The 22,799-nt window shown below is 47.1% G+C and overlaps 1 protein-coding gene across 7 annotated transcripts in view; it reads left to right on the top strand.

Moving 5' to 3' along the window:
* The window catches only part of SVIL (supervillin), a 185,971-nt gene that overhangs the window by 147,925 nt on the left and 15,247 nt on the right, over nt 1–22,799 (top strand). For all 7 annotated transcript variants that reach the window (XM_060397444.1, XM_042230629.2, XM_060397440.1 and 4 more), the window contains 11 exons: nt 3,422–3,511; nt 3,597–3,683; nt 4,945–5,122; nt 7,643–7,815; nt 9,579–9,734; nt 11,019–11,155; nt 12,218–12,365; nt 12,487–12,632; nt 14,882–15,057; nt 17,719–17,863; nt 18,206–18,482. In XM_060397444.1, coding sequence (XP_060253427.1) covers nt 3,422–3,511; nt 3,597–3,683; nt 4,945–5,122; nt 7,643–7,815; nt 9,579–9,734; nt 11,019–11,155; nt 12,218–12,365; nt 12,487–12,632; nt 14,882–15,057; nt 17,719–17,863; nt 18,206–18,482 — 1,713 coding nt within the window. The remainder of the gene's footprint in view (nt 1–3,421; nt 3,512–3,596; nt 3,684–4,944; nt 5,123–7,642; nt 7,816–9,578; nt 9,735–11,018; nt 11,156–12,217; nt 12,366–12,486; nt 12,633–14,881; nt 15,058–17,718; nt 17,864–18,205; nt 18,483–22,799) is intronic.

The following is a 22,799-nucleotide window of genomic DNA, read 5'->3' as shown; positions in this document are numbered from 1 at the left end:
GACTTCACTTTCACTTTTCACTTTCATGCATTGGAGAAGGAAATGGCAACCTGCTCCAGTGTTCTTGCCTGGAGAATCCCGGGGACGGGGGAGCCTGGTGGGCTGCCGTCTATGGGGTCGCACAGAGTCGGACCCGACTGAAGCGACTTAGCAGCAGCAGCAGCAGCCCGTATATATTTGCAGGTGATAAAGAATCTGCCTGCAGTGCAGGAGTTGCAGGAGATGCAGGTTTGATCCCTGGTCAGGAAGATCCCTTGAAGGAGGGATGGCAACCCACTCCAGTATTCTTGGCTGGAGAATCCCATGGACAGAGGAACCTGGAGGGCTTCTGTCCATAGGGTCGCAAAGAGTCGGACACGACTGAAGCGACTTAGCAGCAGCAGCAGCCTTGCTCCTAGGCAGTTATGGAGAACAGAATCAGGGACCCTCCTCCTCCCTTAGCGGATGAGTTTCCTTTCACATGTTCCTGAGTAAATCAGGGATCTGGATTTAACAGCTGCTTTGTGGCTCTGCTCGGGGAATGGCTTTGCTGAGCTTTCCATCTAGTGAAACGTCGGTGGCCCGCTTCGCTGGTGTTTGTTATCACCTGCACAGTCGTGCACTTCACTGAGCCATTGGCTCTTTTGGATTTTCAGTGGTGGAACATCCGATTTACTACACTTGCCAAAGAATGAAACTGTCCCCACACTTCCTGTCTCATCAGATGACAGTGTAGCAGTGAATGGCCAAGAGGCCTCCGTAGCCTGATTTTCATTCTCTCGCCCCAGGAGCTGTTTTCTCCCCTCACCTCATTAGGGCTGTCCCCCTTTTTATATTGGTAGAGTCCACAGATCAGTAAGTACTCCATAGATTTCTGTGGTATTATAGGTTTCTCCTGGAAGGAAGATATTCAGAGTATGCCTTTGAAGAAGAGAGAGCTGAGGGACTTCCCTGGCAGTTCAGTGCTTAGGACTCTGTGCTTCCACTGCGGCGGGGAGGGCACGGGCTTGACTTCTGGTCAGGGAACTAAGATCCTACATGCTGTGCAGTACAGCCAAGGAATTAAATAAATACGATTTTTAAAAGATGTAAAATGTTCTCTAAGAGAACAGGTGACTGGTTATTGTCCATAGAATTCATTGAAAAGAGCTATGGGGAGTGATTTAACAGTGTGAAACTTAAATCTATATGCCTGCCCCAATCACTGCTGCTGAGTTGCTTCAGTTGTGTCCGACTCTGAGCAACCGCATAGACGGCAGCCTACCAGGCTCCCCCATCCCTGGGATCCTCCAGGCAAGAACACTGGAGTGGGTTGCCATTTCCTTCTCCAATGCATGAAAGTGCAAAGTGAAAGTGAAGTCGCTCAGTCATGTCCAATTCTTCGCGACCCCATGGACTGCAGCCTACCAGGCTCCTCCACCCATAGGATTTTCCAGGCAAGAGTACTGGAGTGGGGTGCCATTGCCCCCATCACAGACAAACCCTGTCTCTAGCTGGAAAGAGCGGGTGCACCTTTAAGAGCTCACGGGTGCAGCTGCCTGAATGGGCAGCAGGGGGCACCCTAACTGGACAAAGGGCTGGTGTCAAGCCTGTTCATTGGCTTCAGAGTGAATAACCTCTGTGCTAATGTTATGTCCCCATGTCTCTTACACATCCTTTTAGCAGGTAATGAGCTACTGTCCCAGCCTTTGATACCAAATTTTACTTATTTTTAATATCTTTCAAGAAAATTGACTTTCACTCAGATATAAACTCTTTGCAGATCTTGTAAAGATTTTTTTTTTTAACGTTATTGACATCAGTAAGGAAGTATGTGTACATGTTGAGAAGTACTTCTGGAAAGTGTTAGTTGCTCAGTCGTGTCTGACTCTTTGCAGCCCCATGGACTGCAGCCTACTAGGCTCCTCTGTCCATGGGATTCCCCAGGCAAGAATACTGGAGTGGGTAGCCATTCCCTTCTCCAGGGGATCTTCCCAACCCAGTGGTTCTCCTGCATTGCAGACAGACTTTTTAACCATCTGAGCTACCAGAGAAGCTTCTGGAATGTCACCTAAAATTTCAGTTGTAAACTGCATTTCAGTATTTTTCCTTCCAAGTTTTATGGTGTAACAAACATGTTCCTCTCCAACTCACAGAAGGGAGGAGCAGATCCATTCACTTGGGTTTTTTCCTTGTAAGTGATCATGACTTACACATTCTCAGGATGTGGTTCTCAGGTGTGGTCTCTTGGATGCGATAACATAGCAATGTCACCTAATGGTTTCTCTTTTAATAAAAATGGATACAGAGAATGTTAACATCTCATTTTGTTCTTTGTATGTGTACCAATTACCCATCCTGCCCCCCTTGAAAATCCCTTCTAAGTTTAGGAAAAAATACTCATCTATGTCTTTATTCAGTTTTCTGGCCTAATCAGATGCCGTCTTCATGCTGGAATGTTTGCCTTCCCTTTCTATGTGTCTCTTATCATTTTTCTGCTTAGAGGGTCCCCATCCAACTCCTCGAAAGATGCAGGTGAAAGCATGTCCCTAGTTCCCAGCCACACCGAAGACCAGCATGACTTTCCAACATCCGCACATATGTAAACTGTTACTTTTGTGTCTTTCTTACAAAGCCTAGCACTCTCTGGGTAATTGCCTAGTAGATCACACTCTGATGATGCCCCTAAAGGCCAGACTGTCCCCACATCCCCTCAGCCGGGAGGACAACTCCAGGGCTGGGGAACTTGCCGGCCAGCATGACAGCCCAGGTCTCTGTTTCCCCTGGAGAGATGTTACAGAAACAACCAGCCCTCCGCCTTCTTGAGTTCTGCAGCTACAAATCCAACCAACCACAACAAAAAAAAAATTTTTTTTAATTCTATAAAATTCCAGAAAAGCAAAACTTGAATTTGCTACACCAACTCTTTACAAAGCATTTACATCATCTTCAGTATTAGGAGCCATGTAGAGATGATTTAGAGCATATGGGAGGATGTGTGTAGATTATATGCAAATATGCCATTTAATATAAAGGACTTGAGCATCCACGTGGATGTTGGTACCCACAGGAGGTCCTGGGACCAGTCCCTTGTGGATACCGAGGGACAATGGTATGCTTTCTCTTCAGCTACCTCCAGTGCCCGAAAGGCCTTCAGAAGTCAATGTTCCCTTTGTTCAAGGACATTTCGATCACCGTCTGCACTCTCTTATCCTATCTGCATGTTAGGGATGTGTCTTCATTGTTCAGTGTGGAATGGCAGACTGACAGCTGCTGCAGGCCTTAGAAACAATAAAACCTTGTCTGTGTGGGCAGTTTTCCTGTAAGTGTGTGTGTCCCATGTCTGTCTGTAAATTCTCTAAATTGTTAGGTCTCTGTTAGGGCTCATGGTGCTCCCTCAGGGTCCTGGGAATTTCCAGAAGTGATCCTGAGATGCTCAGTTGCTTCTTTGTTTTCCCTGCAGGTCTGGCGTCCCCCACTGCCATCACCCCGGTAGCATCCCCTATTTGCAGCAAAACAAGGGGCACTACACCAGTTTCCAAACCCCTGGAAGGTGAGTCACGAGGCCCTGACGTGCAAGGGGTTTGCGGTCAGAAGAGCCCTCAGTGCTTCTCTCACTGTGTTTCCTACTTGCCCAGATATCGAAGCCAGACCAGACATGCAGTTAGAGTCGGACCTCAAGCTGGACAGGCTGGAAACCTTCTTAAGAAGGCTGAATAACAAAGGTACATACCAGGAGCCAGAGGGAAGCTGTGGTTCACATGTGTGTGGCTGGTGTGGCTCAAGGTTCAGTGGGTAGCTCAGGAAACCTAAAAATACCTACCCCACTTGCAGAATCTCTGAATCCCAACATGAATTGCTTTTTTCTCCTTAGCTAAATTGTCTTCTATTATGACTTAACCAATGCATACTGTAACCATTATCTTATGTTATATTTTAAAAGTTAATTTATTGGTCAACACTGATTAGATTACTAAGCTCTGATTCACTTGATAATGTACTCACTGGGTGGCTCCCAATAGCACATTTGTGCCTGGATCTAAACTCTTGGGATGTTATCCAGTCAGGATTGTAGACTCAATAATTTTGCTTTTAACCCTGAAAGTAGATTATGACATGAAATCAACATGATCTGATTGTATGTCATTTTCCAATAAGGTAGCAGCTGCTATTATATCTGATTGTCACAAATAGTTTCTAGAAGAAAACTGTAGTGAATAAATAAAGATCTTAATACAAAAGTCTATGAAGTATATAAAATTAAAGAATAACATGCAGAAGTAGCCTCGTCTCTTAAGAAAAACATCCAGTACTTAAAACTTACCTATTACTAAGTACCCACTATTGACAATGCCCCCTATAGGTTGAAAATAATACAAACAACCACTTTAAACTAGAAATATAAAAGTGTCATATAATAACCAAGCCGGCAAGGCAAAGAATACAAACAATTCACAGTTTATTACCTGTGTGTAACAGGTATGTAGCCCAGAGGCCAGCAGACTAATCCAGCTTCCCATCTGTATTTGTAAATAACGTTTTATTGGGACACAGTAATGCCCATCTGTTAGCTTATTGGTAATAGTTAATTTTGTGCTATAGCTGCAGCTTCATGAAAGTTGCAACTCAAGTCAAATAGCCTCCCATGCAAAGCCTACAATATTTACTACATGGCCCTTTGCAGAAAAAGATTTTACCTAACCCTGATCTAGAACAAAGCTGAGGCTAGTTCTGTCTCCAAGAGCAAAAAGAACAGGTTCAGAAACTGCCAGTGACTTCAGCGTCCACCTCCTCCCACTCCCAGGGTGGGCTTTGCTCAGCCCTTTCCTGAGAAGACAGCTGGTGCCCGAGAAGCGTCTGCAGAATCTGGGAGCAGTCATGCTTGCGCCACTCCTGGACCTTAGCGGGAAGAAAGTAATTTTTAAGACAGTGAAGCAGAGTTGAAGTCATGTTTTTACACACATTGATTTGCTTGTTTGTTGGTAGTTGGTGGGATGCAAGAAACAGTCCTCACTGTCACTGGGAAATCGGTGAAAGAGGTGATGAAGCCAGATGATGACGAAACCTTTGCCAAGTTTTACCGCAGCGTGGACTCCTCTCTACCGAGAAGCCCTGTGGAGCTGGACGAGGATTTTGATGTCATTTTTGATCCTTATGCCCCCAAGTAAGTTATTTCAGTTCCCATCATTCACCCCTGGAGAATGGATCCCTTCACCGGCCTCGGCATAGCACTTTATTCTCTCACCGTTATCACCTTCTGCGATAGAATAGCCAGACTGACACCGACAGGGTCCTTGGCCTTCCCCAGTCAATAGAAATTAATCTGAGGCCAGACAGGAAATGCAGGCGAGGCTTTATTGGGGCCCCTGCTGCAGCAGGAGGAAGGAAGAACAAGCGACAGGTGCCCTTGCTGGCTCCCTGAGGTGGGGCGGGCATGTTCCTTCTATGGGGTAAGGGAAGGGGTGTGTCCAGGGTTTGGACCAGGAGGGTGGGTGGCTTAGGTAGTTTACCCACGCCTTTGGTGGTGTTGAGCACAGCAGGTATGTGCAGTGCCCTGGTTTTGCTCCCAGCTCTTTAGAAATGGCAGTTGGGTCTTTTTGGGCTTTTTGTATTTTGTTGTCCATAATTTGCCCCAATTGCACACGCACGAAGTTATTTTTAGTCCCTTATAGTGTCTTCATATTTTGTTGCTAGAGGAGATATTTGTCCAGCTGTTATCACTGCAGAAAAAGTTCTCAAGTCGCAGGTCCCAGCTTGTCTCAAAATCACTATTCTCTAGAACTAGACACTGGAGTAGATGGAGCTTGCGTGCCCAGGACTTAGGTCCTCTCTGCCAGAAAGCCTTGCATCCACACCATGTGCCTGGTCCATAAAAATAATGTGATGGGTTTTTCACATCACTCAACTATTGCTTTCAGACTTCATGAACGCTGGTTAACCAACATTTTTATGCCTCTCTTTCATTTGACGTGTCGAATTCTTACTCAACTTTGAAAACTAAAATCAATGAAATTTGCCATCATTGATAAGATCGATAGATCTGAGGGTTTTATCAGTGCTGTCCCAGGTTCCTCTTCACACAGAAATTTGGCTACGCCACTAAAGAAAAGTGTTCATGGTGTTAGAATTCCTTTGATCTCAAATGCTGCGAAGAAAGGCAAGTCCAACCAGCTTTAGCAGAAGAGAAGTGTGGAGGGATTTACAGGTTCACTCCTTGAAAAGTGCAGGTGTGACCTCAGGTTCCGGGGGCTCAGAATAAGGTCTCTCTTGTGCCAGCTTCCCTCTCAGGCTGTCTCCACGTTAGATGGTCACCCCTCACTCCAGATTTATAGCTCAGCTGTGTGGCCACTCCTGTTCAGGCAGTCACCCTGCCCAGCAGTCCTAGGTGGAGCTCAGGTCTGCACGCAGCCCTGCAGCCATCATTGCGGCCAAGGGGATGGAAGATGCTGATAGGCTAGTGGTGGTCTCTGGATCCCCCCCAGCTCTGGAGCTGGGATAGAGGGTGGGGCATGGAGGGAGGCAGTCCTCGCAAAGGCAAATCCAGGACCACCTACCAGAAGCAGGGAGAGCGTGCTGGGTGAGCTTACCCCACAGCCATCCACATTGATCTGCTTCCCACCAATTTGTCAGAGAGCTTGTCTCTTCCAGAAGTCCGCAAGGTCATCATAAATTTTCCTTAAGCTGTTCCTGATACCCATTCTGCATTTTTCAGTGTGTTCAGTTTTTTTTTTTTCAATTTGCTATCTTAAGAAAATGAACAGTTTGCCACTCCCCACCTTTAATATTGGGTATTATTTGCATACATGGTTATTGGACCATTTCTCAATTTCCTCCTCATCCAGATGTCATTGTTTAAATTGTTACATACAATTTGAACATTGAAATGTCGTGTTTACACACATACACAGATGATAATGTTATGTATGAAAGAGGACCTCCAGGGACAGAGATCCATGCACTTGGATGTTAAAAGCAGCAAGAGTCTGCTGGGAAACTCTGTGACAGAGTGTACCCCCATCTTCATGTCTGGTGTTCAGTCCCAGAGAGTTGTGTGTGTGTGTGTGAGAGAGAGAGAGAGAGGGTCATAGTTTGGGGGCCTCTTTTTATTTCTATATACTCTTCAAAATAGTGCTTATTTTCCAAAGGGGGACAGTGAGTTGGGAGGAGAATAGTAATGGGAGAATTGGGAACTGAAAAACTGATATGGAGAGGAAGTTGACTCTGTAGGAAGGAGGGTTAAATCGAGAAGCAATGCCTGACTAGTCTCAGAGGGCTTGCTAGAGAGCCCAGAGAAGGAAAGGCGATTCTTTTCCAACAGGAGGTGATCAGGATGCTGTGGAGAACGGGGTTGATGATAACAGGGAAGGACTTTCACCCATCAACGCTGACCAGGAGTGGGGTGGGCTGCCCCAGAGGCGCCAGCTGTTCCTCCAGGTGGAATCCCAGAGGCGTCATGAGAGCAGGGCTTCTAGGATTGGCTGGGATCTGGACCCAAATGGGCTTCAACCTTCCAAGAGCCTCTGACTGTTGGTGGAGTGGTGGGAGGAGGAGGAGGAGCTGTAAGATTTATAATGCAGTCAAGAGATGAAACTGGAGCTGGACGCTCCGGGTCAGAGACCTGCAAACCCCTGAGCGAGGGGGAGACTGCAGCCCTGGGCCACAGCAGCTCTGCTCTGCTTCGTAGGTTGACATCCTCCGTGGCTGAGCACAAGCGTGCCGTGCGGCCCAAGCGCCGGGTCCAGGCTTCCAAAAACCCCCTGAAGATGCTGGCCGCGAGGGAAGATCTCCTGCAGGAGTACACTGAGCAGAGACTGAACGTGGCCTTCGTGGAGTCGAAGCGGATGAAAGTCGAAAAGTGTGAGTTTGGGGCCCACCCCCAGCTGTGTGCTCGGGAACTGGGGGGGCGGGGGGCAGGTGACTCCATCTCTCATTTTCCTGCTCTGCAAAGGCCAGCCACGGTGCTCAGAGACACTCGTGAGAGACAAATGAGCGCGTTTGTACAAACGCATGCACACCTGCAGAAAATCTGCTTGGAGGGTGAAGGCTTCTCACAGAAACTCTTAAGTGTGGCCCATCTGTTCACATAAAGTAAAAGTGTTAGTCACTCAGTCATGACTCTTTGCGACCCCATCGGCTGGAGCCCACCAGGCTCCTCTGTCGATGGGGATTCTCCAGGCAAGCATACTGGAGTGGGGAGCCATTCCCTTCTCCAGAGGATCTTCTCAACTCAGGGATTGAACCCAGGTCTCCTGCATTGCAGGCAGATTCTTTACTGTCTGAGCCACCAGGGAAGCCCCCTGTTCATTTAAGTCCTTTTGAGTTTTCTTTCCAGAGGCTGGAGGAAAGGGAGGTTGGGCTTTGTAATTTAGTCTATTTCCAAACTTGGCAGTTCTCCACTCCATTTGATTCTAGAGGAAATTTGATCTCTCATGGGCAAGTGTCCCACATCCCTGCTTTGCCTAATCCTAGATTTTACGCTGTTAATTTAAGTACAAACCAGTGCTTTTCATATTGCTTTAGAGGGGACCTCGGGCTCCTTGAAGTTGGGATGTGGGTTGAGAGGAGTGGTGGGAGCAGGCATTAGGGGTAGGGCGATGATGAAAGTGAGGAGCAGTCCCCAGGCCTTGTTCCCATTTCAGGCTCAGCCATCAGCTTTCCTCTGCCCAGCCACATGGGGGTCCAGTTCTGAAACAGCAGTTGTCCTGCTGGAGCTAGTGGCATGCATAATCTTACGGGTCTGAATATTCTTGCTATCATTTTAATTTTCCTATAGCACTCATAAACCTACTTACCAAAGTTGTTTTTTATTTTTAGAAATAGAATATTTAGATGAGGTGGTTGAGTCTTTTCATTATAATTGTTTTACTAAATAAGTATATTTCAGACTCTCTGAGCCATATGAATTGTGAAGTGGTGGTATATTTCTTTGGTGTTAGAACTTCATCTCAGCGAAGTAATTTTCCAAGTTTCTCTCTAGCATGCACATTATTTTTTAAAACAAAGAACTAGAGAAATAAAGATTTATTGTCACAGATTCTGTGTACTTTAATTCTGCCTCCACTTTTCGGGGGCACATGTACATTTGTTGGTTCACACTGAGAACCTAGCGTCTTATTACAATCTTAAATCTGAGAGCAAAGGATCCCAAGAGGTCATCTAGTTGTTCACTCTGCCTTCAGGAAAAGATGAGAACTAAACCAAGCCTCACAGAGTGCCTGCTTTTCTGTATATAAAGACTGGATGGGAGTTATCCAACAGTCCCCCTCAGGAAAGCATTTTCAACATCTGAACCCTGTTAGGAATTATAACGGCTTTAGTGGAATTGCAGCAAAGAGTCCAGCTCCTAATTTTATACTGAGGTTGTTGGTCCACACTCGTTTCTTATCTCTCTGCATGGATGGGGTGACACCTGTCAACAAGCATTTATATTTTCAATCCTGTGTTTAATTCCTAACAGAGCTTCCCAGAGCTCATCAGACAAGAGTATGTTTTCCCCCTCAGGACTAGCTTGAAAAGAAGAGAGCAGTGATTGTTAATGCATGATCACTGAGTATGAACCTTGTCTTTTCTCCCCAATGTCTCACTGCCCTGTGCTCTCTTTCATCCTTCAATCTTCCCAGTGTCCGCCAACTCCAGCTTCTCAGAAGTCACCCTGGCAGGGTTAGCCAGCAAAGAAAACTTTAGCAACGTCAGCCTGCGGAGCGTCAACCTGACGGAACAGAATTCCAACAACAGCGCAGTGCCCTACAAGAAGCTGATGCTGCTGCAGGTTAAAGGTATTGAAGGCTGAGAGGATGACACGCAACCCCAGTTTTTGTCTGGAGGCCTGGGCTCCCCCCACTTGCCTGACAGGAGGAGGGAACACATGCTCTGGAGAGCCCACTGGGCACTACCGCATCTAACCCCAGCTTTGCAAAATCTCACAAGGTGGGAAGCATTCGGCCCCTGAGCTTGGTGACGGGCCCCCCACAGCTGCTGAGCAGCAGAGCTGACTGTGACCCTGGCCACACGCTGCCTGTGGTCACCAGATGCCCCCGCGGCCATCAGAGTGTTCGCCCCACTCTGTCGTCCTCACTGGGGTCAGCTGGAGTCAAGGAGCCAGAGGGAGAGATGGGTGTTCTTGGAGAAGGGAATGAGGGAGCACAGAAGGGTGGCCAACACCTTCCTTCCCCCACTCTTTACCAAGGAGCCTTCCCCCACAATCAGAGGGCTCTGGGCTGCCCTGCAGTGATTAGCTGCCCCCCAGTAGCACTGCGGTATTAGAGAAGAAAATGGCAACCCACTCCAGTATTCTTGCCTGGAGAATCCCAGGGACGGGGAAGCCTGGTGGGCTGCCGTCTATGGGGTCGCACAGAGTCAGACACGACTGAAGTGACTAAGCAGCAGCAGCAGCACTGCTGTAGATTCAGGCTCAAGACAAGGAGGGCGTATCCTTTGCTTTTCTGGCAGTTTCCAGTTTGTGTCTGCACAACCACTGTCCTTTGTAACATATTTAAAAGATCAGTGACAAGTGCAGACCCCCGCCTCCATTCCCATGTTGTAGCGCTGGGACGGCACTATTGGTGTGACTGTGGGAAGATGGAAACCATTTAGGAGAAGATGTTGGAAGCTGCACAAGGCAGGGCTTCCCTCTAAGCTGGTTCCTCTGTAGACTCACGGTTCCCGAGGACCAAGAGGTTCTCTGAAGGGCGCTCTGATTGCCTGGCCCACAGAGGCTGTTAAGTGTAGGAGGCGGGCTGAGTGGAGAGAGACTGGGAGAGGGGAGACAGGGTGTTTGCCAGCATCCCTGGGGAGGGAGCCTTAATGGGTCCCCACGCTGTAACAGGACAATGCTAGCGGTCCTGCTGGTGACTCTTGGGACGTGCCACCAGGATTGTCATCCTCAAGGCTGTGACCTAGGTCCCCTGGGTCACGGGAGCTCAGGTGAGCAGAGGAGACTGGCCAGGAGGCAGAGTCAGGAGCAGGGCTGCTCTGGATGTGGGATGCGTCCCGGCAGGTCCTGCTGGGACGGGGGGACAGGGCTCCTCTCGAGGAGACGGTGACCTCTGCCCCATGTTCAGGAAGAAGACACGTGCAGACGCGGCTGGTGGAGCCTCGCGCCTCCTCCCTCAACAGCGGGGACTGCTTCCTCCTGCTCTCCCCCCATCACTGCTTCCTGTGGGTTGGAGAGTTTGCCAACGTGATCGAGAAGGCGAAGGTCAGTGTCTAAGGAATGAGAGTAGCTTGGTTCTGCGTCTCCTTTAGACACAGGACATTCTTCCAGTGGCCAGACCCCTAGAAAGCTTCTCAAAGCCTCAGTGTCTCATTCAAGTGAGAGGGGATAGTCTTCTTTCTTTTCCGGAAGGTCTCTGCAACAAGCCTCTCATTAAGTGCTTCAGGGAGGTGTTTTCAAAGGAGTCTGGCCTACGCCCCCAGGTTTTAAGTCCTGGTTCATCGTTTGTAGAGGAAGAAACTTCCTCTACATCACTTCCAAGTTGTTTATCCCGGTGCTAATGAAGTTCCTTCTCTGATGTACTGAGTGAGATTTTAATGGGAAAAGACCAGGAAATGGGATTTTTTTTTTTTTTGACTTACTGATTTTTGATTGACTTATAGTTGATTTACAATGTCAATTTCTGATTTACAGGGTTAATTTCTGCTGTAGAGCAAAGTAGTCCAGTTATACATCCCTTCTTTTTCATACTGTTTTTCTTCTCGGGATATTGAGTATAGTTCCCTGTGCTCTACAATAGAACCTCAGTGTTTATCCGTCCTGTATATGCTAGCTGTCGTCTCTAATCCTAAACTCCTAGCCCATCCCTCTCCCACGTCTCCTCCCCCTTGGCAACCACAAGACTGCTCTCTTTGTGAGTCTTTCTGTTTCATAGGTTCATTTCTGTCATATTTTAGACTCCACATACGACATCATATAGTATTTGTCCTTCTCTTTCTGACTTCACTTAGTATGATCGTCTGTAGTTGCATCCATGTTGATGCAAATTTTGTTTTTTTTATGGCTGATTAGTAGAATGGGTATTCTTAAAAGCATCATGGATGATCTGTTGAATTTAAGACTAAGAACTGTTGCTCTAAAGAATGGATTCTCCCTAGTCCTTTAGTTACATTTTCTTAACTTTGTAGACAACCGCCAACCAGTGCCCCTGGCCCCTGTGGTCACGAGGTTTTCCTTTCAGACACGCACCTGATTTCAGCCTTAGCCCGTCCACCACCTGGCCTTGGACTTGTCTGCCCAGGTAACTGTGTTCCTCTCTCTGTTTAGGCCTCAGAACTCGCGAGTTTAATTCAGACCAAGAGGGAACTTGGTTGTAGAGCAACGTATATCCAGACTGTTGAAGAAGGAATTAATACACACACGCATGCAGCCAAAGACTTCTGGAAGCTTCTGGGCGGCCAAGCCAGTTACCAATGTAAGAGTTTACTGCATCTCGGAGAAGAAGACTGGCTACTTCTTCTCCTCTCCTTCCTTCTTGCAAACCAGACGCTCTCCAGTGGAAAACATAACATCCCCTTACTGTTCTTATCCCAAAGCCGCCGGAGACCCAAAGGAGGATGAGCTCTACGAAACGGCCATAATAGAAACCAACTGCATTTACCGTCTGATGGATGACAAACTCGTCCCTGATGATGACTACTGGGGGAAGATCCCAAAGTGCTCCCTTCTGCAGTCAAAAGAGGTATGACGAGGGCTCTGCCTTGGCCCTGGGCTGCCCAGGAAAGCAGACAGGAAGTGCCTGACAGACGCTAGCCAGGGTTAGTGCACATCGCAGACCAGAGACATCTTGTTTGGGTTTTTTTTTTGGCTGCACCTTGAAGCATGGGAGATCTTAAGTTCCCTAACCAGGGATCGAACCCACAGCCCCTGCAGTAGAAGAACGGTGTTCTTAACCACTGGACTACCAGGGAAGTCCCCAGAAACATCTTGTTAAAGGCTACCAATTTGTGATTTCAAATCATTACTGCTGTCTTAGATGCCAATTGTTGTTCATTCACTAAGCTGTGTCTGACTCTTTGCAACCCCGTGGACTGTAGCCCACCAGGCTCCTCTGTCCATGGGATTTCCCAGGCAAGAATACTGGATCGGGTTGCTGTTTCCTCCTCCAGAGGATCTTCCCCAACCCAGGGATTGAACCAATGTCTCTTAAATGCCCTGCACTGGCAGGCATATTCTTCACCACTGCGCTTCCTGGTTGCTAATATAGAGTTACAAATGTTGTTCTGAGGAGCCATGGGACATTGAAGGCTTTTCTTTTTGGGGCCAAACATAAATATGACTCAGGCCTGTCTCTTGATTTTTATATAAACATTAAACATTTTTCAGTCCTTGAGTTTCATGAATCATAGGTGTATGTATAATTGTTAGGTTTGCCAAGTAAACCCATAAATTTTTATTTCTTACATAAGTAAAGATTTATTAAATTAATAAATGTTTTTATTGTTTTTTTCTGACTATTTATTAAATATTTAATTTTATATGTAATATTTTATATATGTGTATTTGTGGGCTTCCCCAGTGGCTCAGCAGTAAAAGAATCCACCTGCCATGCAGGAGCCACAGGAGACATGGGTTCGATCCCTGGGTGGGGAAGATCCTCTAGAAGAGGGCATGGCAACCCACTCCAGTATTCTTGCCCGGAGAGTCCCACGGACCAAGGAGCCTGGTGGCTGCAGTCCATAATGTCACGAAGAAGCAAACGTGACTGAAGCAAAGGAGCACACATGCCTACATGTGTGTGTGTGTGTGCGTGTGTGTGCGTGTGTGTGCGTGTGCGTGTGTGTGTGTGTGCGTGTGTGTGAGTATATATATCCAGGACCATTAAGTATCTGAATGTTGAGAAGGAAGTGGAAGACAGACACATCAGGACTTTACATTTCATTGGGTAGAAAAGTGTTAGAAAGACTGTCATCCAAAGCTAGACTGACTGTCTCATGTGAATGGGCATTTAAAGGGAGAAACACTGTCACAGGAAAAGAAGTCATCAGGAATAATTTTAATGATACGGTGAAACTGAGTCTAGTTTGCTTAGTAATTCTACTTAGTTTGCTTAGCAATAATAATTCTACTATTCTTAAGTAGAATCTGGATTGCTGGAAATGAAAAAAAGTGAAAGTCGCTCAGTTGTGTCAGAGTACTGGAGTGGGTAGCCGTTCCCTTCTCCAGAGGATCTTCCCAACACAGGGATCGAACCCAGGTCTCCCACACTGCAGGTGGATTCTTTTACCAGCTGAGCCACCAGGGAAGCCCAAGAATACTGGAGTGGGTAGCCTATCCCTTCTCCGGGGAATCTTCCTGATCTAAGAATTGAACCGGGGTCTCCTGTATTGCAGGCAGGAGACTATATTCTTTACCAACTGAGCTATCAGGGAAGGTTGAAAATGAAGACAGGAATTATTCTAGGAAGAAAGCATAGAACCAGCAACAGGCAGGGAAATAAGAAATAGCATTGTGTTCCTGTATTCATTCAGCAAACCCTAGTGAGCCCAACTGCAGATGTAAGTACAGGTTTGTCTCTGCCCTTGAGGGTCCCGGAATTGTACAGGGCAGAGTCCTGTACAGTCACTGGGTCCTCAGTGCCATGTGAGGTTGCCTGTTTAAGTTAAATGAGTGAATGACAAGGGAGGGGAGGGAGTAAGGGGGATGGAGGAAGACATACTTAAATAGCTCTTATGCCTCAGAAGTGCTGCATGTCCTGAGCCTTCAGAGGAGGGGTTAGCTTGGGCACTTAGGTCAACAAGACAGAAATCACACCCACAGAGTGGAGGCCAGCTTGGCAGGACGGCGTTAGCTGCCAAATCTCTTTGTGTCTGTACTGAATGCTCCATTAGGATTTAAATCATCGCCTGTCTGGCTCACTGTCACTAGAGACCCTGGTTCAACTAGTACTTGTCCTTGGAGTTAACAGATTTTTCTGTGCCATTTCCCCAGGTACTGGTGTTTGATTTTGGGAGTGAAGTTTACGTGTGGCATGGAAAAGAAGTCACATTAGCACAACGGAAAATCGCCTTTCAGCTGGCAAAGCACTTGTGGAATGGAACCTTTGACTATGAGAATTGTGACATCAACCCGCTGGATCCTGGGGAATGCAACCCCCTCATTCCCAGGTACTGCCAGGCCCTCGACCATCTCCCCCGCCCACTGCAGTGATTAACCATCACCTCTCTTGGGCTTTACCTTTCATAAATGATCACAATGCAGCACCATGATTATTCACAAAAGGAACAGCGCTTTAGCTTTTCCCTAACAAATACAGAAGTACGGACGGAGAGGCCATCTGGATGGTGTTGCTATTGTGTTTCATTTCTTAAAGTAAATCGGTGCCACCTGCAGCGTTCAGGTGCTGCTGTGCCAGATGACTAGCAGTTGTGTAAACAAATGGCTTGCTCATCTGAAAAGCTTGCCAAGTCCTAGAATCCAGCCATGGATCTGAAGCTGGGGAAACTATGCCTCTCTGTCTGGTTTCACACCTCCCCAGCATAGCCCTTGAATTCCAGGATCCACCATTTATTTAGATGAGGTTTTTGCCCTTTGGGGGGAGGGAGGACGTGGTATTGAAGTAATGATTGTAGTTATTTCCTACAGTCTACTGGACTTTTAAAAGTCATTTTGGCAAGTCGGTGAAAGGTACACAAAACTCTCAGAAAGATGATCTTGAGAAAAAAAATTACATCCAAAGGATCAGTGTTTTTTATTTCACAACTATCACATGCCACATAATACATTAGAAATTGATGCAAATGGCATGTTGAAACTGCTTTTTAATGTTTTCCATTGAACTTATATACAGATTTCAACTGTCCTACCTAGTTTCCTGTTTTAAAATCAAATTCTTGATTTTATTATTCATTGTCATTATAGGAAAAAATTCAAAATGATGTCAGTGTAGGTGAAAAGTTTTCAAATCCCTTTTAAGCACACTTAACAAAATTAGTACTGAAACAACTAGTTTTTTTAAGAACTAAAGCTAAGACTAAAAGGAATATTTTACTGGCTGCTGCTGCTGCTAAGTCACCTCAGTCGTTTCCAACTCTGTGCGACCCCATAGACGGCAGCCCACCAGGCTCCCCCGTCCCTAGGATTCTCCAGGCAAGAACACTGGAGTGGGTTGCCAATTCCTTCTCCAATGCATCAAAGTGGAAAGTGAAAGTGAAGTCGTTCAGTCGTGTCCGACTCTTAGCGACCCCATGGACTGCAGCCCATCAGGCTCCTCCGTCCATAACTTGCTATAGTAAAAGAAAAAAATACCAAAGCGTAAAATCTGACGGACAGTTCGGTCATGATGTCATCTGAGATCTGAAAATATGGAAGAGTGGGCATCTTGCCTGCTGGCTCTCAGCCCCTCTGAGACCAGAAGCACTGAGGGAGCTCTGAAAAACAATGCATGGTGGGCCCAGCGCAGGAGATGTGCTTTAGACTTAGGTGGGTGGGGCTTGTGGGTCAGCATGTCTTAAAAGCTCCCCAGGGATTGTAAGATGCAGCCAAAGTAGGGCGCCCAGCCCTCCTTAGCAGACAGGAGACCAAGACCACCGAGGAGTCATTACTTCATGCAGCTCAGACCCTCGCGCCCGGACAGAGGGCAGGGTCACCAGCTTCACGCCTCACTCTAGACCTGCGGCTGGCCGTGCTCCCTGGCTTCACAGTATCCAAGATGAATTTCTAAGCTGAGACCAAAGTGCTCGTTCTATAAGCACCTCAGAAAGTCTGCAGAGTGGAATTGTTAAGGACCATAGTCTTCAAAGTAGTCCTGAATTTCCCACAGTTGCTGATATTTGGTTCCTGAAGTCCCACCAGAGTCCGCAGTGGAAGTGTTTGCATACAGTGCCTCATCCTTTCGGGTCCCTTTGAAAACAGGCAGCCCCTTGCTGTGCCTCAGCTGTGATGCCGGAAACTGTGGTCTGGACCAAACAGGACGTGATGAAGCAGGGGCCACCACAGGACCCAAGAGGCACTGCCCATCCATCTGCGGGACCCAGTTCACAAGCCAAGGCTGATTAGGAAGGATGAGAAACACCCTCACCTTATCCTTAGGGCTCACCCTCTTGTGCACATCTTTTCTCAGCTCTCCCTATTTCTAAGTTAGCTGTGTTCCGAGCTCAGCGCCAGTTTCTGAGATCCCGAGACAGTATGGACCTCCTGACTGGGCTAGGCGGCTTCCTTTCTCTTTTCATTGTGTTCTGCTCAGCTGCTTCCCATCCAGTGACCTAGACATAAATGTGCACAAATTCGCTCTATGACCCATGAGGGTATGTTCATTTAGGGAACAGAGGAGAATTTGTTCCTGGAGACTGGCAATCTCCATTGTGACATGACTTAAAAAGAGAACTCAGGGTGAACAAAGATCCCTCCATCTATTCATGGACTTGAAGGAAATATGCTGAGGCCTTTTGGATGACCGTGGGCAGAGTAAAGCAGGCAAGAGCGACAGGCCTGTGACTCCTGCCTTTGCTGAACTCCCAGACTAGCCTGTTGCCCTCGGGGACCCCGACGTGAGGATTTGCTGGAATGCAAGGCAAGTCCAGTCCTGAGGTGGATCACGTCACATTCAGGCACATCAACGCCAAGGAAACAAAACCATGCAAGGCTTCAGGCTAAAATAAGAAAATGGCATTTCAGTGAAAACAAACCATCCATTCTGTATACTGTTTACGTATTTGGTTTTCTCACTAGCCACGTGTGCTGGGTTTGGGCCTTCTTAATTTCAATGTGACTTATTTAATCTTGGTTCTTTTCCCATCCACTCCTCCCACCCCACCCCCACCCTGCAGGAAAGGACAGGGGCGGCCCGACTGGGCAATATTTGGGAGACTTACAGAACACAACGAGACGATCTTGTTCAAAGAGAAATTCCTTGATTGGACGGAACTGAAGAGACCTAACGAGAGGAACGCCAGCGAACTCGCGCAGCACAAGGTATTGAGGGTGATCAAGCCCCAGACCTCAGAGCTCGGTTTGAGTCCATGCCAGAGGGGCCTGGATGCTAAAAGCCCTCCTGGGGTTTGCTAGCAGAACAGCAGACCAGTTTCCAGTTACATTCTGACTCCAGGAGGTGAAAATAGCCGTGTTTTCACATCCAGGTTTATAGGTGTCGCATTCACAGTCATGGCGTGTGTCCCCTAAATGCACCCTTTCCTGAAATGCACTGGACAGCCTGAAAACACCATCCTCTGAGGCTGTCCCATCACCAGGGAAGCAGTGATGCTATAGCTGTGGATGCAGAGGCGGCTGAGCCAGCGTGTCTGCGTTCCCTCCTAGGATGATGCCCGGGCAGAGGTCAAGCCTTACGACGTGACGCGGATGGTGCCAGTGCCCCAGACGGCGGCCGGCACCGTGCTGGATGGGGTCAACGTGGGCCGAGGCTATGGGCTGGTGGAAGGGGATGACCGGAGGCAGTTCGAGATCGCCAGCGTCTCGGTGGACGTCTGGCACATCCTAGAGTTCGACTACAGCAGGCTCCCCAAGCAGAGCATCGGGCAGTTCCACGAGGGCGATGCCTACGTGGTCAAGTGGAAGTTCATCGTGAGCACTGCAGGTCAGTGAGCACTTCTGTGTCCTCCTAGCCCCACCATGGGCATCGTGGCCACCAGATCCAGACTGAGTGCGTGTCTGTCCCCAGCCGCCGGTGCAAGGGCCATCTAGTCATTCCTCACGAGAACCTTGGGAATAGATTCCTAACACCCCAGCGCGGCTAGTATCCCTGGAGCTTCCCTCTAGTCGCCTGGCATGGTAAGGTTCCCCAGCCGCCCTCGCCCCCTCCCCTGCCCCATCCCCAAAGGTCTTCTAAGAAGCAACGATTTGGATGCTGCCGAAATGGAAGGAACACACGGCCGATGGTACAGAACTGATACCAAGTGGTGTCACAGTCAATCCACACACAGATTTATTCAGACTGAAAGAAGTATTTCCTCTAAGGCTGAGAGTCCTAACAGTGCTCTATGGATCTGGCAGGGTAAATACATGATCCCACCTCCCCACAGACCCCACAGTGCTGTGCTCTTCACGTGGCAAAAGAACAAAACTCTCCATGGTGTGCTTTGCACTAGGGGCAATGAGAGCGGAGAGCGGTGGATCGGGGAGAAATCATCCTTTTCTTGCCAAGAAGTCACAGGTCAAGTGATCCAGTGTCCCACATTGCTACGCATTTAGAGACAGTTTATGTCACAAGTTGGTGATTCCGAGTTTCACGTACCAAGGGAGTTTAGTCACCTCCTCCTGGCCCCCTCACCATCTGGGTGTGGCTGCCCTGCCGCGCACAGGGCGGAGGCCACTGCTGGCTTTCAAACACTTGATTTAGAACCATTTGGTTTCTTACCTAATTTATCCACTGTTCTATTAATCAACAGGTGGCATTTACTGAGCGCCTGCTCTATAAAGAGGACACTTTTAAATTGTATACTATTGAAGTATAGTTGGTCGACAGTGCTGTACTAACTTCTGCACAGCAAAATGATTCAAGTATATATACACACACACACACAGATATCCTTTTTCATTCTTTTCCATTATGGTTCATCACCGGATAGTAAATACAGTTCTGTGCTGTACAGTAGGACATTGTGGATCCTTCCTGTATTACTAGTTTGTCTCTGCTAATCTCAAACTCCCAGTCTGCCCCTCCCCAACGTCCCCTCCCGCTTTGGCAACCACTGGTCTGTTCTTTATGAGTCTCATTTCTGTTTTGTAGACAAGGTTATATATGTGTTGTATTTTAGCTTCCAGATACAAGTGGTATCATACAGCATGTGTCTTTTTCTTAGTATGGTAATCTCCCCATCTGTGCTGCTCAGATGGCATTATCTCATTCTTTTTTACGGCTGAGGAATATTTCATTGTGTGTGTTTACACCACATCTTCTTCATCTATTCGTTTGTCAATGGACATCTACATAGCTTTCATGTCTTGGCTATTGTAAATAGTGCTTCTATGAACATAGGGATGCATGTATCTTTTTCAATTATATTAAGTTTTTTTCTGGATACATGCCCAGGAATGGAATTAATTGCTGGACCATATGGTAATTCTTGTTTACGTTTTCTGAGGACCCTCCATACTGTTATCCACAGTGGCTGCACCAACTTACATTCTCACCAAGAGTGTAGGAGGGGGTTCCCTTCTTTCCACACCCTCTCCAGCACTTATTTGTAGATTTTTAAATGATGGTCATTCTGAATGGTAAGAGGTGATACTTCATTGTGGTTTTGATTTGCATTTCTCTAATAATTAATGATGTTGAGCATCTTTTCAACTGTCTACTAGCCATCTTTACGTCCTCTTTGGAAAAACGTCTGTTTAGATCTTCTGCCCGTTTTTCAATTGGGTTGTTTTCTGTTGTTGAGTTATATGAGCTATTGTACAGTTTAGAGATTAAGCCCTTGTCAGTTACATCATTTCTAAGTATTTTCTCCCATCCCATAGGTTGTCTTTTCCTTTGGTTCCTTGTTTCCTTTGCTGTGCAAAAACTTGTAAGTTTGATTAGGTCCCATTTGTATATTTTTGCTTTGATTTCTATTGCCTTGGGAGACTGACATAAAAAAACACTGGTTTTTTATAACAAAACATAGGATGTTTTGCCCATGTTCTCTCCTAGGAGTTTTATGGTATCAGGTCTTATATTTAAGGAATAAGGCGCTTTTTAAGGGACTGTGTGACTGGACAGTCACAGGACATAGAAACTGGACACTCCAGACCCCTTTTCTCCCCAAGAAGGCCTCCCAGCTTGGAGGAAAGGCCCCAGACCCAGGGACCCTACAGCCTGGGTCTGAATCCTCTCAGGGGCCACTAGCTGTGCAAGTTGGGGAAATTTATATAACCTGTCTGAGCCTCGGTTTACTCACCTGGCAAATGGAGATTATAATACCCTGCTGGCAGGGGCCTAGGGTCGGGTATGTGGGATGTTTAGCACATAGAGGTGCAGGCATCATCATTGCCGACCTTCTCAGCATAGCTCCTGCATTGGACTGGAAGATGAGATACCATGGGTCCACCCCAATGATAGCAGTTCCTAGAGGGTCTCTGTTGTGGGTTTAAACTCTGGGGTGAACTGCCAAGTTGGACACTGAATACTCATCTGTGCTGCCTGGCACTTGAGACAATCAGCAGGAATTTAGTGGGAAAAGACCTACTAACCTTCGATGTTGTGGATGTGGGACCAATAAGGAGCAACTTTCAAGAGCACCCGCCGTCCTCAGCCTTAAAAGTAGAGGAAGGGAAAGGGCTTGCTGTTTTACAAAACCAGACGGGGGAGCTACCGTCTGAAATTTACTTGTCTCCTTCTCTTAAAAAATAATGGTCAGTGAATGGATGACTAAGACTGTATGAAAATGAATTTAAAAAACAGATCTCAGATTTCTGAGAGGCCCCTAAGAAATGCTGATGTGACCTGCACAAATACTTTGTGTTTCTCCCCAGTGAACACAAGGTACGTGTCATAGCCAGACTCTGTGGCAGGCACCTTTATGGACTAAGTGACAGCTTTGATGAAGCCCAGCTGCAGAGGATTAAAGGAGGCCAGGCAGCATTCAGATTCCAGGCCATCTCTCTGGGAGCAGAAAGGCACAGCCTAATAGCATTTTCAGCTGCTCTGTGGTCATCACAGAAGCCCTGGCCCCTTGGTGATAGCTGGTCCAGTCCCCACACCACTCAGACCCACAGGGCTACACCTGCAAAGGGGATTGAATTCAAGGTGCCCTTCTGGGCAGGCCCAGCAGAAAGCAGCTTCTGGTGACGCAGCACTGTCGCCCTCTTGGCTGACTCTGGGCAGTCTGCTCCTCGGGACGTGAACTGTGGCAAGGGAGACCAGAGGCCCCAGTGGTCAGTGTCCTGCCTCAGGTGCTGCAGGATGTGGCTCAGTCCCCATGGGGTCAGGGAACAGGCAGCTTGGGGTACCCAGTGATGCTGGGTCAGGCCCCACCAGGGCCCTATGTGGGAGCCAAGTTCCTATTGTAGGAGGTTGGCTGCAAGACCTTGTGCTGAGCAGTTCACGTGGCTGAACAGCCACCACCTGTTTTTTGTTGCTTCTAAACGCAACTCCTTCCTCTCCAAAGTAGGTGGATGGCAGCATACAGCGACACGTTACATTCAGCCTCGGGTCAGGGCTGCAAAGATGACAGTCCAGAAGCTTTTAATAGAGAGCTTAATAGAGAGCTTAACTAATACAACTTAACCTTTGCTAAAACTAAAAATCAATACATGCATCAAAATAAGTTGTACACAGGATTAAATTCGGGGTATGCTGAAGAAAATCGCAAGGAAAATTTGTGAAAACTTTTATGGAATATTTTTAAGGGAATATAGTCCTATTTTAGGTATATGTAGGCAAGCCCATTTTAGAGTGTTAGGGTGCACAACACTGATTATTTAAGTATGAACATATATTTAATAGACTGGTAACAAATTCCAAGACGTGTAAACTGCTGTGATATCTTTTAAGCATCTCTCTCCTTAGTAGTCTAACTGATGTGACCAGTTTTCACTGCTTTGAAGAGTGTGGGATTGCTAAACAAAGATAACTTCTGTTCTTACGTAAATTCGCAAAACTTTCAATGAGTGGCTTCCAGATTAATTATGGACATGTAACATCTATTCATGGGGTGGTTTCTGTTTGCTTGGTGCACCTAGAAGTACACAGATTTGACAATTTCAGGTTCACAGTAGAAGGTGCTAAGGCCTGAGCTTGGTCAGAATCCTTTAAGAATTATCATAATCAGTTATGAAAGCTGTTTGAGTACTTTGATCAAAAGACCAAAAGAAATCACATAAATATGGTCCCTGACCACTTAGAAACTTGAAATAATTGAGCTTTCTTCTTACCTTCAAACCTTAAGACAACTGTGATTTTATCAATGAGATT

The sequence above is a fragment of the Ovis aries genome, chromosome 13 (assembly GCF_016772045.2).
Source record: "Ovis aries strain OAR_USU_Benz2616 breed Rambouillet chromosome 13, ARS-UI_Ramb_v3.0, whole genome shotgun sequence".
Classification (NCBI taxonomy): domain Eukaryota; kingdom Metazoa; phylum Chordata; class Mammalia; order Artiodactyla; family Bovidae; genus Ovis; species Ovis aries.
This window is presented reverse-complemented; position numbering and strand designations above follow the sequence as displayed.